General features: G+C 42.6%; 1 protein-coding gene and 1 long non-coding RNA gene across 4 annotated transcripts in view; one reads left to right on the forward strand and one right to left on the reverse strand.

The window, feature by feature from the left end:
• Positions 1-5133, reverse strand: part of LOC131134288 (uncharacterized) — a 45624-nt gene extending 40491 nt beyond the window's left edge. Inside the window, exon 1 of the long non-coding RNA XR_009131376.2 lies at positions 4938-5133. This is a non-coding gene — a long non-coding RNA (uncharacterized LOC131134288). The remainder of the gene's footprint in view (positions 1-4937) is intronic.
• grik4 (glutamate receptor, ionotropic, kainate 4) overlaps positions 1-14198 on the forward strand; it is a 270511-nt gene that overhangs the window by 187442 nt on the left and 68871 nt on the right. For all 3 annotated transcript variants that reach the window (XM_058079390.2, XM_058079391.2, XM_058079393.2), the window contains one exon: positions 5050-5103. In XM_058079390.2, the coding sequence (XP_057935373.1) occupies positions 5050-5103 (54 nt within the window). The remainder of the gene's footprint in view (positions 1-5049; positions 5104-14198) is intronic.

Here is a 14198-nt window from a genome sequence, read left to right on the forward strand (position 1 = left end):
AAACGACACAAACGCAATGAATGAAAAATGCCCCCACAGTTAGTCCAAAAGACAATGAAAGCATGGAGCATTAAATAAGTATAAATATGGTACATTAGCGGTGCGTAGACCATTAAATAAAGAAAACAATTGCCACCGACTGCCTGTAGAGGTTACCAATGGGGGGGGGAAGTCAGTTCAGACCGACTAAAATGCATACAGTCCGTATACAGTCAAGGTCCCATGGTATGCTATTGTTCAAAAATCAACTAACTACAGCGATGATTTTGAATTGTGTTCCGGAAGAACATTTTTACGACATCATTAGTGAGCAGTAAACTTTGTCTCCAGCAGAACAATATGAGCCTTACGTCGTCCTCTACAGCACATGCTCATAATTAACCTTTCAGAACACGAGTAACACTTTGGACACATTTAAAATGCTGAAGCTCCACTTGACTAGAGACTTAATGTCTCTAAGAGCCTTGATGGCGTCAATAAAGGCGATCGTTGGAGCTGTGAAGTGCAGATGTTTGGCAGTGGCATATGGCCTCCATGTAATTAATACACACCTCATTATTTTTGCAAGACGATGGATGGATGGATGGATGGGGAGATTGAGGGTGACGTCAAGTGGATGCATAATGAGGTTGGAAGAGGCGAAGCGTTTCTTTCCGTTTTCTCATTCCCTTTTTCCTCAGAGTCTCCTCAATCAAGCTTTCGGGCTGCCATCAGTGGTCATCCAGTTGCCATAGCAACCCTGACAACCACGGGCCAAAGAGCAGTGGGAGCCCACAGTGGGATGTCTCTCACTTCTTGCCGCCTTTTGTAGCCCATCAATAACGCTCAGACCGAGCTATGAAACCGAAGTTTACTTCCAGGAATTGGAGCGGTCACAAACATTTGGCATTTGGATTGATGTGATGGCACCAAAAAGTATCAAGTGTCTAGAAAATATGTCCTACAATACCGGTCAAATGTTTTGGAACACAGAAATTCTTCAGTCATTCAAGTCCAATGAATAGCTTGAAACGGTACAAAGGTAAGTGGTGACCAAATACTGGCATTATATTTATATAATTTATGTTAATTTGTTATTAATGTGCTAACTTTGACGGCACTACTTTTTAATGATGACCATCACTTCATAGAGGACAGGTTTTTTGGGGGGGGAGTGTTGTGACTTTGTGTTTGGCAGGTGCTCTTTTCTTAGTTTGTTTTGAAATTATTCTTGAAACATTAGATTTTTCTTTATTATGCCAATATTTTAAACAAATGATTCAGAAGAGGAAAATCCAGTTTAGGGCTTCAAAATAAAAATGATGTCGAAAAATATGGTCTCCAAGTGTCTACGAACTGTCAGTGTACATATCCTATACATGGCCATTTACTGTATATGGCCATGTACTGTAGCGTACTGTAGATCAGTATATGATCTGGACAGGTGTGTATATGTAAAGAGTGTATAAATTGTCCAAAGATGGTTGTTGGAGCCACCAAACTAGCCACGTATACATGAGGAGTTTTTCCTCTTTCCGAATGGAATCTTTTTGAATGACCTTTCCGAATCAATAGTATCCATGGAAAGGAATATTCCAATTTCTTGTCTACATGCACCGTTATAATCCAACAGAATAGTCAATGGGGCATGCGCAGTAAAATGTAAACATCAACATCACGTGATACCGACGTCACTGACTTTTTCTTTCACTTGTTGGAATAACTCCATATTGCTAGTTTTTCCTTCGTCCAGTCTTGAAATGAGTTTGGATCAAAAACAAACTTTTTGCAGCAGTCCAGTGCCGATTGCTCGCCTCCATTTTTAAAACGGAAGAACGTCTGGAGCTGCGTGTTACGTCATATCTGAGCATGCGCTGAAAGAACTTAAACAGGAAAAGATCAAATTCAATCTTGCTAATATTTTATAATTCAAGTCGAGACATGTTTTATATAGATATATATTTTCTTTTTTAATAAAACTGGACTTGTGAATAAAGTATAGAAGTGTTTAGATTCTGTTCCACAGGTGGTGGAAGCACACGAAAGCTGCTTGCCAACCGCCAATAAACAGAAGAAGAAAAACACCATGAAGAAGAACGCACCCTGACAGCTTTCCGTTTGAGCGGGTACAAGATACCTCAATCGGATTGGGGAAAGGAATATTCCACCCCCGGGAATCCCATTATATATTCATTCGGATTGGCACTTTTCTTTCGAAATGAGGTGTATACAAAGCTTACATTCTTTCCCTTTGAGCAAACAAAGTGAATGCAATTGGAATATTCGGGTCCATATATACGTCGTTACTGTCGGAGACAGGCGTGGACAAATGCAGCTCATTAGCATTAAAGTTACAAAACACAAACGTGTTCCCAGCAGAGCTTCCATCAAGCCCTTTTAAACTCTACAAATTCCAGCATCAAGGCGAGGCTTTGGCCAACTAACTTCCAACTATTTTGGGGCCATTTTATGAAGAATATCAAAGTGTCCACTGCATACTTCTATTTTTGTATGTGCAGGCCTTGGTGGGCACCCCCAGCCTAAATTTGCAGATATCAATGCTTGACAGGTGCTATACTTGATAATTGTCTCAATATGTAGTCTCTATGTTCCCGTCATTTGTTTCATCCTCCACGCTTTTTTGTCTCCCTTTGTGTTCCACTGTGGATGTCAGGAGACGTCATTTAGACAAGGCTGGTAAAAGTCAGCACCCTCCCATCCCAAGCGAATACTAAACATATCACAGCAGTGTGCCGACATTTTTGCCAGGCCGGGATGATGATAAGAGATGCCAGGCTTGTCCAAAAGGGACCCTCCTTTTTTGGATCATCCTTTTGTCATGCAAGACAACCCCCCCGCCCCCGCCCCGCCATGTACATCCTCCATCCAAACCCTCACTGGACAAAGGTTTGGCTCTGTGTTGCGTTTAGCATTCCGAGGGGTTTAGGTCAGCGGTGTTAGCACGGTGAATGTAATCTCGTTCAGTCAGAGAACGGCTGCACAGACCTCGAGCAGGATCGACTTGCTACAGTGTGCAACCTCGCCAAAGGCTTGCTAATTGAACAGTCTTCCATTCCTTCAGCATTACTTCCTTTTGCTTAACAGGATTGCGTTAGCATGGTTAAATACCCAAAGGGGTCTTTCAAAGACATCTTAAGAAGGATTTGAAATTGTGAGGAATTGGGCTTGGAATGGTGCTTCTATGATGATAAGTGCATTTCTGCTTCTCTCTGTGTTATGATTATCAGTAACAGTAACACTTTCAGCAATCTAAATGATTAGTTCATTTTTAGGAAATGAACAGTTCCAACTTGGGGCACCGTCCCCGATCAACACTGACCAGAGCGGCTGTGCATACATATCACAAGTCACATATCACGAGTCATGGTTCAAGAGCGATATTGGTTCGATTCAGTGACTTAAAACGTTTCATTCTCTTTTTATCCAAAAATTCAGTCTGGGAAATAAACAGCTGGGTACTGGACAGTGCAGGTGACGTTCGGTTGATTCCTGTTGTTTTGGATAACGGAATCAGGCACAAATTAATTACAGACATAAAGAAACAAGTCAACAACAATTAACAGAATTCACATTTTATTTGAATCAAGTGCAACCAAGACTTCAGGTTGAATCAAGTCTGTGATTCATTCTGATAAAACAGGACTTGAGCTTTGAACTTTGAATTTGATACCGCATTTTTTTCGGGGGAAAATAGTGTCATTGGTTCCCATTGGTTTAACATCGAGTCAAGACAAAAGCTGTGATCGACCCACGGCCCTTGGTCAGTACAACCCTACTACCAAGTATTTCAGAACATTGTCATTGTATTGATCATCACAAAGTCCAGGGAAGAAAATGGAGTATCACTTAATGTCGGCCTTGTGATGCCACACTACTAATTGTACTGTATACAACTGTAACTGTATATAAAGTATATATGTTTAAATCCAATATATAGTGGTGAGTAAAGTGAATTAATGTACGACGTGTTGGGCGTCTAGACTCCCTCTTTATAGGACAAAAACTCACAACTGGGCAACATCCATCCATCCATTTTCCTCCGCTTATCCGCGTCCGGGTCGCGGGTGCAGTAGTCTCAGTCGGGAAGCCCAGACTTCCCGATCCCCGGCCACCTCCTCCAGCTCCACCGGGAGGATACCAAAGTGTTCCCAGGCCAGCTGCGAGACATAATCCCTCTAGCATGTCCTAGGTCTGCCCCGGGGCCTTTTCCCGGCTGGGCATGCCCGGAACACCTCACCAGGGAGGCGTCCGGTAGGCATCCGGACTAGATGCTCGAGCCACCTCAACTGACTCCTCTCGATGTGAAGGAGAGCTGGGCAACAATGACTGGGATTAAAATTTTGTGGACAAAATACTACAATTTAAGATGTAAATGTAGGTCAGTACTTCCAGGAGTTAGGCCAGCAGAGCAGGCTTTGCAGGCCCTCAAGCTGCACCACTGACTCTGATAATATTAAAAAGTGTATTTAGAAGGTTGTAATTAAGTTTTCTATCCTCTAACTACAAAAATATTCTATTTATAAACAAGGAATCCTCCTGGCTGAAAACATTTACCTGTCATGGTCGCGTCTGGAGCCGATAACCGCCATAAACAAGGGAGTACTGTACATGTACCTTGACACACCTGATATTTTGAAGTTTTTCAAGGTCATTATAGTCTTTGTTGCCAGATGTCGGGAGTATTGCGTCTGATTGTTCCAATACCCTCTTTCGGGGCTAATGACAGCGACTCTGGAAAGTTCACCATCTCCTTCACAGGCGCTCTCCGCTGTGACTTTGATTTAATCAAATTGTCAGACGCTCGTCGAGCGGCATACTAATTCACCTCAGAAATTTAATTGCTCCCCCACCCACGAGCCGCAGTCTGATAAATGTCTGTTCTTATCAAGGCTGGGATTTGATCAGTGTGCCGCAGAGTGGAGCTCGAGTTCACTGACCTTTCACCCCTTCTTATCCGTTGCTCTCTCCGGCTCTACGTTGCAATTTGTCTTCATACCTTTTCTCTCCGAATCCAAATCTTTCATTTACTTTCCCCTCTTTTGTCTGCAGGCATCGGAGCTGGGGATGCTGTCAATCTACTACACCTACATCTTCACTTCTCTGGTACGTTGCTCTTTGCTTTTACCCAAATGCAGTGGATTTCAGAAAATAACAGATGAAATGATACAGCACTCTACAAGAAGCAATGACGTCTGTAAAATTAAATAATTACAAATAAAAAAATAAAAAAATTGTTAACTATAATGATGAAAATGGTAATAATAATGATGATTATAATGATGGTAATAATGATAAAGATTATAATGATAATGATAATAATAATAATATTACAATGATAATAATAACAGGGGAAAACAAGACAGTGGCATGAACATTATTATATCTTGCAAAAAGGGGTAGGCATTTATAAGCTTTTGCTTCAGCCTACTCCTTTTGGGCTTGGGATCAGATAGTCGAATACAAATGTAAATAATGGAAAGTTATATTTTGATTAATGTAAGAAATGCACTGTAATGCTTCATATATTTGCCCAAATAAAGGAAAAAAAAAAAGATCTAGCATCCATACACCAATACACCAAAGCTCCTGCAGTGGTGCAGGAGCTTATGCAAACATCCATTCCCGCTATCAGGGGGGCAGTGCCGCACCTGCAATGTGCTTTTAGTTGTTATTCCTCACTTCAATCAATGATTGGATGGATGATTTTAAGCTGACAGGAGCTGAGACAGATATGTGACACCCGATTATCCAATGTCAGTGCTGAGTGTTGTCGCTGTCGCTGTCACAGGCATTCGTACGTGCTTACTTTCTTATTTCCTCCACATGTTTTCCCCTTACTTGTTGGTTTGTGGTTTGTTTAGCTGCATATTGGCTTTGTAGATGGGTATTACATGGACCCAGGAAACCAATAAATGTGGCAAATGAATGCAACATAACATTTTTACTACGTGTTCTTATGAAAACTGAATCTCAAAAGACAGGACTGTGTCCTGCTACTTACACGACACAGGTGTTTCTTTTAACTGTCTTAGAAGCGTTGTCATTTTAGCTGATAACACGTCGAAAAGTGCCCAGCTTGTACATTCCAGTACTACTTTTGGGCGTTTTGTGTGTTTGTGTGAATTGACTATGTAAACAAAGCTTCCTCATGTGGGTTTTTCCCATTGTTTACTGCCACAGCTCCTCTCCCGTGGACGTAGCAGGTGTAGGTTGCGAAAGCTTTGCTGAGGCTGAAACACATGGAATGAACGATAGTTCTTCTCCATCCATTCACTTTGAATGGGGGCACTGTCCTAACTTAATCCTAATTTATCCTATCTGTCATTGTGGGGCAACCAATGCAACCACTTGGCCACAGGTTTGTATCCTTGACATTTAGAGACACACCCGTACCACATTTGGCCCCAACTTAGGGGGACACTTAGGGGGTCTCGTAGGGGACAATAAAAGACCCCAGTTGTGCAAAAATGCCTTCTGAATGCCTACCATTCTGGGTTTAGTAATACTGGACGTGAGGCATATTGAAGAGAGCTTTAATCTGATAATAATATACGACAGTCACTTTTATTACCAATGTTGAGCTGAAGTCAGAGGAGAACTTCAATGTCAAGCAAGTAGAGGGCTTTGGAGGGGAAGAGGCAGGAAGATTATGAGTGAGTGCGAGTCTCTACAGTAGACAGTAACCTGTCTTTTTCAAAACATGTAACTTGTATGTAGGTCACCTAAATATTATTATACTTTAAATTAAAAAAATACACATAATAATAGATGTCAGGTACTAAAAAAAAACAACAACCTGCCACTGCATGAGAAAATGCAGAAGAATATAAAATGATCCACATGTTGAAAAAAAACTATATTACAGTCATAAATTTTCTTAAAATGACTTATAATAGTAGTAATACTAATATAGAAGTTTTGTTGATGTACTTGAACATTCTTGCAAATTGTTGTGTTTTCCAACTTTAGGTCCTGTTACAAAGTACCTCGATGAGCTCTTTTATAAGTATGGATGGTTATACGAGCTCGTCAACTAGCTGATGGTTGAGGTCAGAGGTTACAGACTTTAAGTGAGACTCTGTCATAATTAAGAACATCCAGAAATAAATTATACTCCCTGTAGGCTCATTCACTGCTATGACCTTTGACACTTTGTACTGTACACTTATTCCACCATTTACTGTTCTGCTATCTGGCAATAATGCTTTTTGGTTGTTTAGCGCTTATTTTTCTGGACAGATTGACTCTTGGGGTTTATGTTCCGAGACCATATGAAAAGTATAAAAATAGTATAAAAGTATAAAAATGTATATTTTTGCTCCTACCTCAATTCACCAAGCTAAAGCTACAAGTTAATGCACAGTCTAGTTTTTAGCCCTGAATATGTCTCTCAGACTTTTTCAAGTCCAAAATGTATGGATATTCACCACTAATGAATGATAATGAAAACTGAGTGATAGAAGAGGCAGAGACTCCCGAGCCCAGGGGTGCACCCCGGGGGCCATTTGTGGCCCACAGCTGTTTTTTTATTGGCCCACAGCACATTTTATAAATATAATTTAACATAATTTACATGAAAACTAAAAAAAAACACGTAACATGCAAAAATCATCAGTAATGAAATGAGAATATTAAAACAAAAATGTGCATGTGTGGGTTTTCTCCGGATACTCTGAAGATGGATGGGTGAAACAATGGATGGATGAAACGATGGGTGGATGGGTTGGATGGAAGGATGGATGGATGCATGAAACAATGGATGATGGATGGATGGATGAAACTATGGATGGATGAAACAATAGATGCATGGATGGGTTGGTGGACGGATGGACGGATGGACGGATGGATGGATGGATGGATGAAACAATGGATGGATGAAACAATGGATGGATGGATGGATGGAAGGATGGATGGATGCATGAAACAATGGATGATGGATGGATGGATGGATGGATGGATGGATGAAACTATGGATGGATGAAACAATAGATGCATGGATGGATTGGTGGACGGATGGACGGATGGACGGATGGACGGATGGACGGATGGATGGACGGACGGATGGATGAATGGATGGATGGATGGATGGATGGATGTCTCTGACTGTTGCTTGTAGTGTTGGGTCTGAGTGGGTCTGAGTGGGTATGAGATGAGTCACTGAAGGGACAATAGTGCTTCATGGCTTCTGCATCATGTCCCAAACATGGCCTGATATGCAGCGATGGGAGCGGATTATTTCTGTGTGGAAACAAAGAACAGCAAAGCGTGACAAAGAGAAGTGAATATTTCAAGGGGCTGGAAGATGGACGTCGCCCACTCGTCGTAATGAGACAGACATAAATCAGCTTGAAGTGAACTGTGTCTGCGCCGCAATTAGAGGAAAGCGATTTGAACCTCATTAACTTCAACTATAGGGAAATGAAAGGGTGCATTTCATGATGACAAACTTTTGCTTTGATGTCGTCTGAAATAGGAGGACAGTCGGAGTCCATGTCTGTCACTAAGGTTACAGCCAATATGGCCGTGCGTAGCCCAGCATCTCTTACAGATCTGACATTTTGTAGTTATTATTTTGTTAATATCAGATCTGGTTTAAAATTTAGCAGCGCTAACGTTTTTATCACCAATCCTTGACTTGTCCCTGAGATATCTAGACAACCAGAGTCTACACACACTTCACAACTGGGTGGAGGTTCTTGCGTCGAGACTCTTCTTACAGAGCATTTTCCTTGCTAATATGAGGTCTTTCGTGATTACTACGGACGGGTTGCGGCTCCACATCAGCCACAGAAAGGGCCGTTTGGACTGCAATGTCATAAGACATGACTAAACGGCCCTCTGGTCACAAATGTTTATTTGTGGGGATCGCCGTTAACGGTGCTCATGGGAAAAAAACATTACAAACATATTAGTTGACTATGAACAAAATAACAAATCCAACATCCTTAGTCATAGACAGACCTAGTGTTCTATATGTCCTTCATGTGGTCTGGGACCAGTGTGAGTTCATTCAGGTATCATCAGGTACATGTTCCAGAGATGTTGGACCGGAGCTGGTTCGTAACCAGAGGACCACCTGTATGAAAATGTAATTCATTTAAAAATGATCATGCCGTTTAAGGACAAGCAATGATAAATGCCTGGCTTCCTTAAGAAGGTAATGTGAGATTAAATATACATGAAATGTAATCTATAATACAATGTTAATACATGCATATTAAGTGCAAGTGGTTCGCTTATGACTCTAAAGTGAATCTGAGGTCATGTAATTGCTTATGATGCACAATTCCACTGCTTCTCTTCAACTTATGGCCATAAATTAGTGGGCTCCATCCTTCGTCAGAGTTTTGTTTCATTTCTTCTCCTTTTTGTGTTTCCTCCAAGTTGTGTTGTCTCCTTCTGTCTGCTTTACCGCTACTTCATTCCATTCCATTTTCTTCCGCTCATCCGGGTCTGAGTCTCGAGGGCTGCAGACGCCCGAGCCACCTCAACTGTCTCAACTGAAGTAGTAGCGGCGCTACTCCTCCAGGATGGCCGAACTCCACGTAGTAGCTCCATGTACTAGCTCCACGTAGTAGCGCCACGTACTAGCTCCATGTAGTAGTAGCTCCACGTAGTAGCTCCACGTAGTAGCTCCACGTAGTAGCTCCACGTAGTAGCTCCACGTAGTAGCTCTACGTACTAGCTCCATGTAGTAGTAGCTCCAGGTAGTAGCTCCACGTAGTAGTAGCTCCAGGTAGTAGCTCCACGTAGTAGTAGCTCCAGGTAGTAGCTCCACATAGTAGTAGCTCCACGTAGTAGCTCCACGTACTAGCTCCACGTGCTAGCTCCACGTGGTAGGTCCACATAGTAGGACCTACGTAGTAACGCCACGTAGTAGGTCCACGTACTAGCTCCACATAGTAGCTCCACATAGTATCTCCACGTAGTAGTTCCACGTAGTAGCTCCACATAGTAGCTCTACGTACTAGCTCCATGTAGTAGTAGCTCCAGGTAGTAGCTCCACGTAGTAGTAGCTCCACGTAGTAGCTCCACGTAGTAGCTCCACGTAGTAGCTCCACGTAGTAGCTCTACGTACTAGCTCCATGTAGTAGTAGCTCCAGGTAGTAGCTCCACGTAGTAGTAGCTCCAGGTAGTAGCTCCACATAGTAGTAGCTCCACGTAGTAGCTCCACGTACTAGCTCCACGTGCTAGCTCCACGTGGTAGCTCCACATAGTAGCTCCACGTAGTAACGCCACGTAGTAGGTCCACGTACTAGCTCCACATAGTAGCTCCACATAGTAGCTCCATGTAGTAGTTCCACGTAGTAGCTCCACATAGTAGCTCCATGTAGTAGTAGAGCCATGTAGTAGCCTCACGTAGTAGCTCCACATAGTAGCTCCATGTAGTAGTAGCCTCACGTAGTAGCTCCACGTAGTAGTTCCACATAGTTGCTCCACGTAGTAGCTCCATGTCGTAGTAGCTCCACGTAGTAGCCCCACGTGGTAGCTCCACATAGTAGCTCCATGTAGTAGCTCCACGTCGTAGCCCCACGTGGTAGCTCCACATAGTAGCTCCATGTAGTAGCTCCACGTCGTAGCCCCACGTGGTAGCTCCACATAGTAGCTCCATGTTGTAGCTCCACGTAGTAGCTCCACGTTGTAGTTCCACATATACAAACTACTACATGGAGTAGTTCCACATATACGAACTACTACATGGAGCTACTACGTGGGGCTCCACATAGTAGCCCCATGTAGTAGCCCCACTTAGTAGCTCCACGTAGTAGCTCCACGTAGCAGCATGCCACCAATCCCGCACTCCCTGAGCACCCCCCAAAGGACACCGCGAGGGACACAACCAGATGCCTTTTCCAAGTCTACCAAGCCCATGAAGACCGGTTGAGCAAATGGCTACTGACACTTCATTTATCTCCGACCCTGACATCTCTGACTAACGATGTGCCGCGGCGCTTCGTTGCCTAGTCTATTTCCCATGAGTCATTGCAAGACGCTCATCAACGTCCTGCCACCGCTCACCTGTCAGGCTGAGCTTTTTGTACCATCTTGCTTCCTGTTTTCATTCTATTTTGGTGGGTTTTCATCCATCATTTGTTTTGTTCGGGGCGGCCCTCCAAATGACACTCAACAAACAACTTGGTATTGCTCGTATCAGTCATGAGCTGAACTTTAAGATCTTGAAATTATTTTTGGGCTATTCATTTCTCAAATATTCTTCTCCAATCCGTCTGAATCCGTTTGTGAACACTTCTCCTTGGCCGAGGTAGCACGTCACCTCACAGGATGCTGGTTAGACAGCATGACGATGCCCAGGTGTGCCTCAGGCTGACCACAATAAAAGGCCACTCCAAAATTGTCAGTGCAGATGGTGATAATAAAATGTGTGATGCGTTTCCTGTAACATCTTCTTTCATTAAATCCGCTTTATGGTTAATATCCAGCCATCTATTTTCTATGCCGCTTTTTCCTTCACAAAGGTGGCAGGGGTATGCTGGAGCCTTTTACTGTTCCCAGTGTATAGTGCAAGACCTAATAGACAGGTGAAACCTTGGTCTTTGTGTGACAGGAAGCATGCATTGAAAGGGAACGGCAGCAGCAGACTTTTCAAGCTTTGCTTTTACGGCTTTGTTGTGGCTGCAAGTGTGAACAGCCGACTTCATGTGGCTTCCCAGCAGCAACTTAACACAGCATACACACACAAACACACACAGTGCGTGCGTTACCTTCAGCCGATGGTGTGTGTACATACAAAGATGATGAAAGGACTCACACACGCAAACACACGCACTCCTGGCAAACACATTTGCGGTCCCGCTGGCATTCGCCGTCTTTGCTCTATGGTTTCCGTCTAAGTGATTTGTTCCTCGCCACCCAAGCTACTCGGCGGGATTGAATAAATCACATCAAGTTGCCAGTGTCTCATCATATGATGGGACCCCAAATGTCATTTGGAAGTTAGCTGAGCACAGGATGGGACCGGCCTGCGACTCATTGGAAGCAGCATCATTGGAATCCATGTAAAAATAAAGGACGCCATTGCACTTGTCACACTGGTGTGCACGTTTTAGATGCGCCCAGGCCAATTAGAAACGTTTGCACAGACATACACTCTTGAGAAGAATTTGCAAGAATTTACATTTTGCACTGTTGAACCTCAAGGAGTTCTAATTGGAGCTTCAAAATACAAAAAAACGAGTAAGCAGTTTATTTCAAACAAGCGCTAAAGTGAAATAGGCTGATCAAAACTTCAGCTTTTGAAAGCCAAAATCTTGGTAAAAATGTGGATTCAACGCCATTTTCTGTCAGGTATTCATACGATTTCTTGATGACAAAGGCAAAAAAGCTTTCTCTCTTTGAATGCATAGGCAAGGCTTCACAGCACACTTTTGCTTCTGTGAGGTTGGACCAGTAAGAGTATTACTGGTGCCCAGTGCAGACCAATATCCATCACACTGCTTCTGGGAGACAAAAGACATTGTTCCAGGAATGCTCTACCACAAAATTGGCCACTTGGATTTTACACCAGCGCACCAAACATGGGACGTCGAAAGGTGGAAGGAAGTTTTATTCTCTGAGGAGAAAAATCAGACCCTTGATAGTCCTGATGGCCTCCAACGTCGCTGGGGAGCCATGACAAGGAGATGCCACCTGAGGTGTTTTCCACACAGCACAATCTTGGGCTGCTTTTTCCTTCATTGGAACAATGGAGCTGCAGGTTGTGCAGGGGTGTCAAACGGTGTCCCGCTATGTGGAGATGCAAGCTAGTTGGAGTTGCAACAGTTTTTTTAAACCCATTTTTGTTGATAATACGTTTAAGGCTTGGTTTGTATTAAAAAGTGAAGTTTAAACTGTTGAGGCTGGTGTCCCGGAAGTTAATCGTTATTTTTTTGTCAGATGCTGACGTGCCCTCGAACCTTTTTTATTACCCAGATGGGATTCTGAGCTCAACATAGTCGATGCTTCTAATTATTTGTATGATTCATTATTTATATCACCTAAGAGCACAGCATGAGAAGTATTTTTTTCCCCTTTTCTCAGCTTATTATAACATTTGTAGAGTTGTTTTGCCCAATGGCACTCTCAGTTTTGCTTCCCTTCACAGCCAATCCTCAAGAACCTCTCCCTCGCCGCTGCCTTCCTCTTGGTGGCTCCAGCCTTGATTACAAAAATGTTATCAAGGTGATACAAAATTCAATTTCATGTGTTTATTGCTCCGGCAGAATTCAATATTTGAATGACTTCAGGTAGTTTTTATTTAAAACAAAAACAAAAAAAACATCCACCAACCTTGCCCCCCATCTACAACGATGCATTCTAAAAAGCGTTTTGACAGTGGGGCTGCTTTAGAGGGGGGCACTCTTTGCGACTGTGGAAATAATTGAGGTTTAATTTATTCCCCTCCGTGCCTTTTGCAAAGTAATATTCCTCGTTTGGACACAAGCGGCTGAGAAATAGAAAATAAAATAATGTGCTGTGTGACTAAAGGTGACTAAAGAGATGTTGTTTATAGAGAATATTATAAATAATATGCACTTGCCTACCATTTGCATATACATACCAGAAATGACTCATTACCCTTTTATGCAGTATAGGTGCCAGTCGCCGTGGTCCATCATAAATTATGGACTAATATTATGATTTACTCTACCCCGGTGCTGTAATCCCATTTAGATCACACTTGATCTTCAACCTTCAATGAATTATGTAATCAAGAGATAGTCAAGGTCATGGTTTGCACTCACGGTGGTTAGTTGTGGTATTTACTTTGCATAGTAACCGTGTTCAGCTAACAAGAAGAGACCTTGGTGGAGTTATTATATTAACAGACATTCAGATTCACGTGAATATGTACTGCAGTAATTAAGCATGCTGTGAAGATATGATGTGCTACATTTTTGTCACGACCATAATTCTTGATCATTGTCAATACTCTAATGCTGCAAAGAGGACGGGTCATTAATTGGAGAAGGGCTGTTATTTATGTATGAAAAGTCACGCATCGGCATGAAATGTAGATGTTTACTGTGTGTAGCTTAAGTGTCCAAAACGATGCACGCTTTAGTCATCTGGCCACCCAATTCAATGAGGGAAAAGGTCAGCATCATGTCCTCACATGTTGAACAGGATGAGGAAGGATTGATGCAGGCATCAGGATCCACAAGGGCCGCAAATAAATCCTTTATGAATAATTATGTGGG

Source organism: Doryrhamphus excisus, linkage group LG8 (assembly GCF_037039965.1).
Source record: "Doryrhamphus excisus strain RoL-2023G ecotype Guam linkage group LG8, RoL_Dexc_Guam_v1.1, whole genome shotgun sequence".
Lineage (NCBI taxonomy): Eukaryota > Metazoa > Chordata > Actinopteri > Syngnathiformes > Syngnathidae > Doryrhamphus > Doryrhamphus excisus.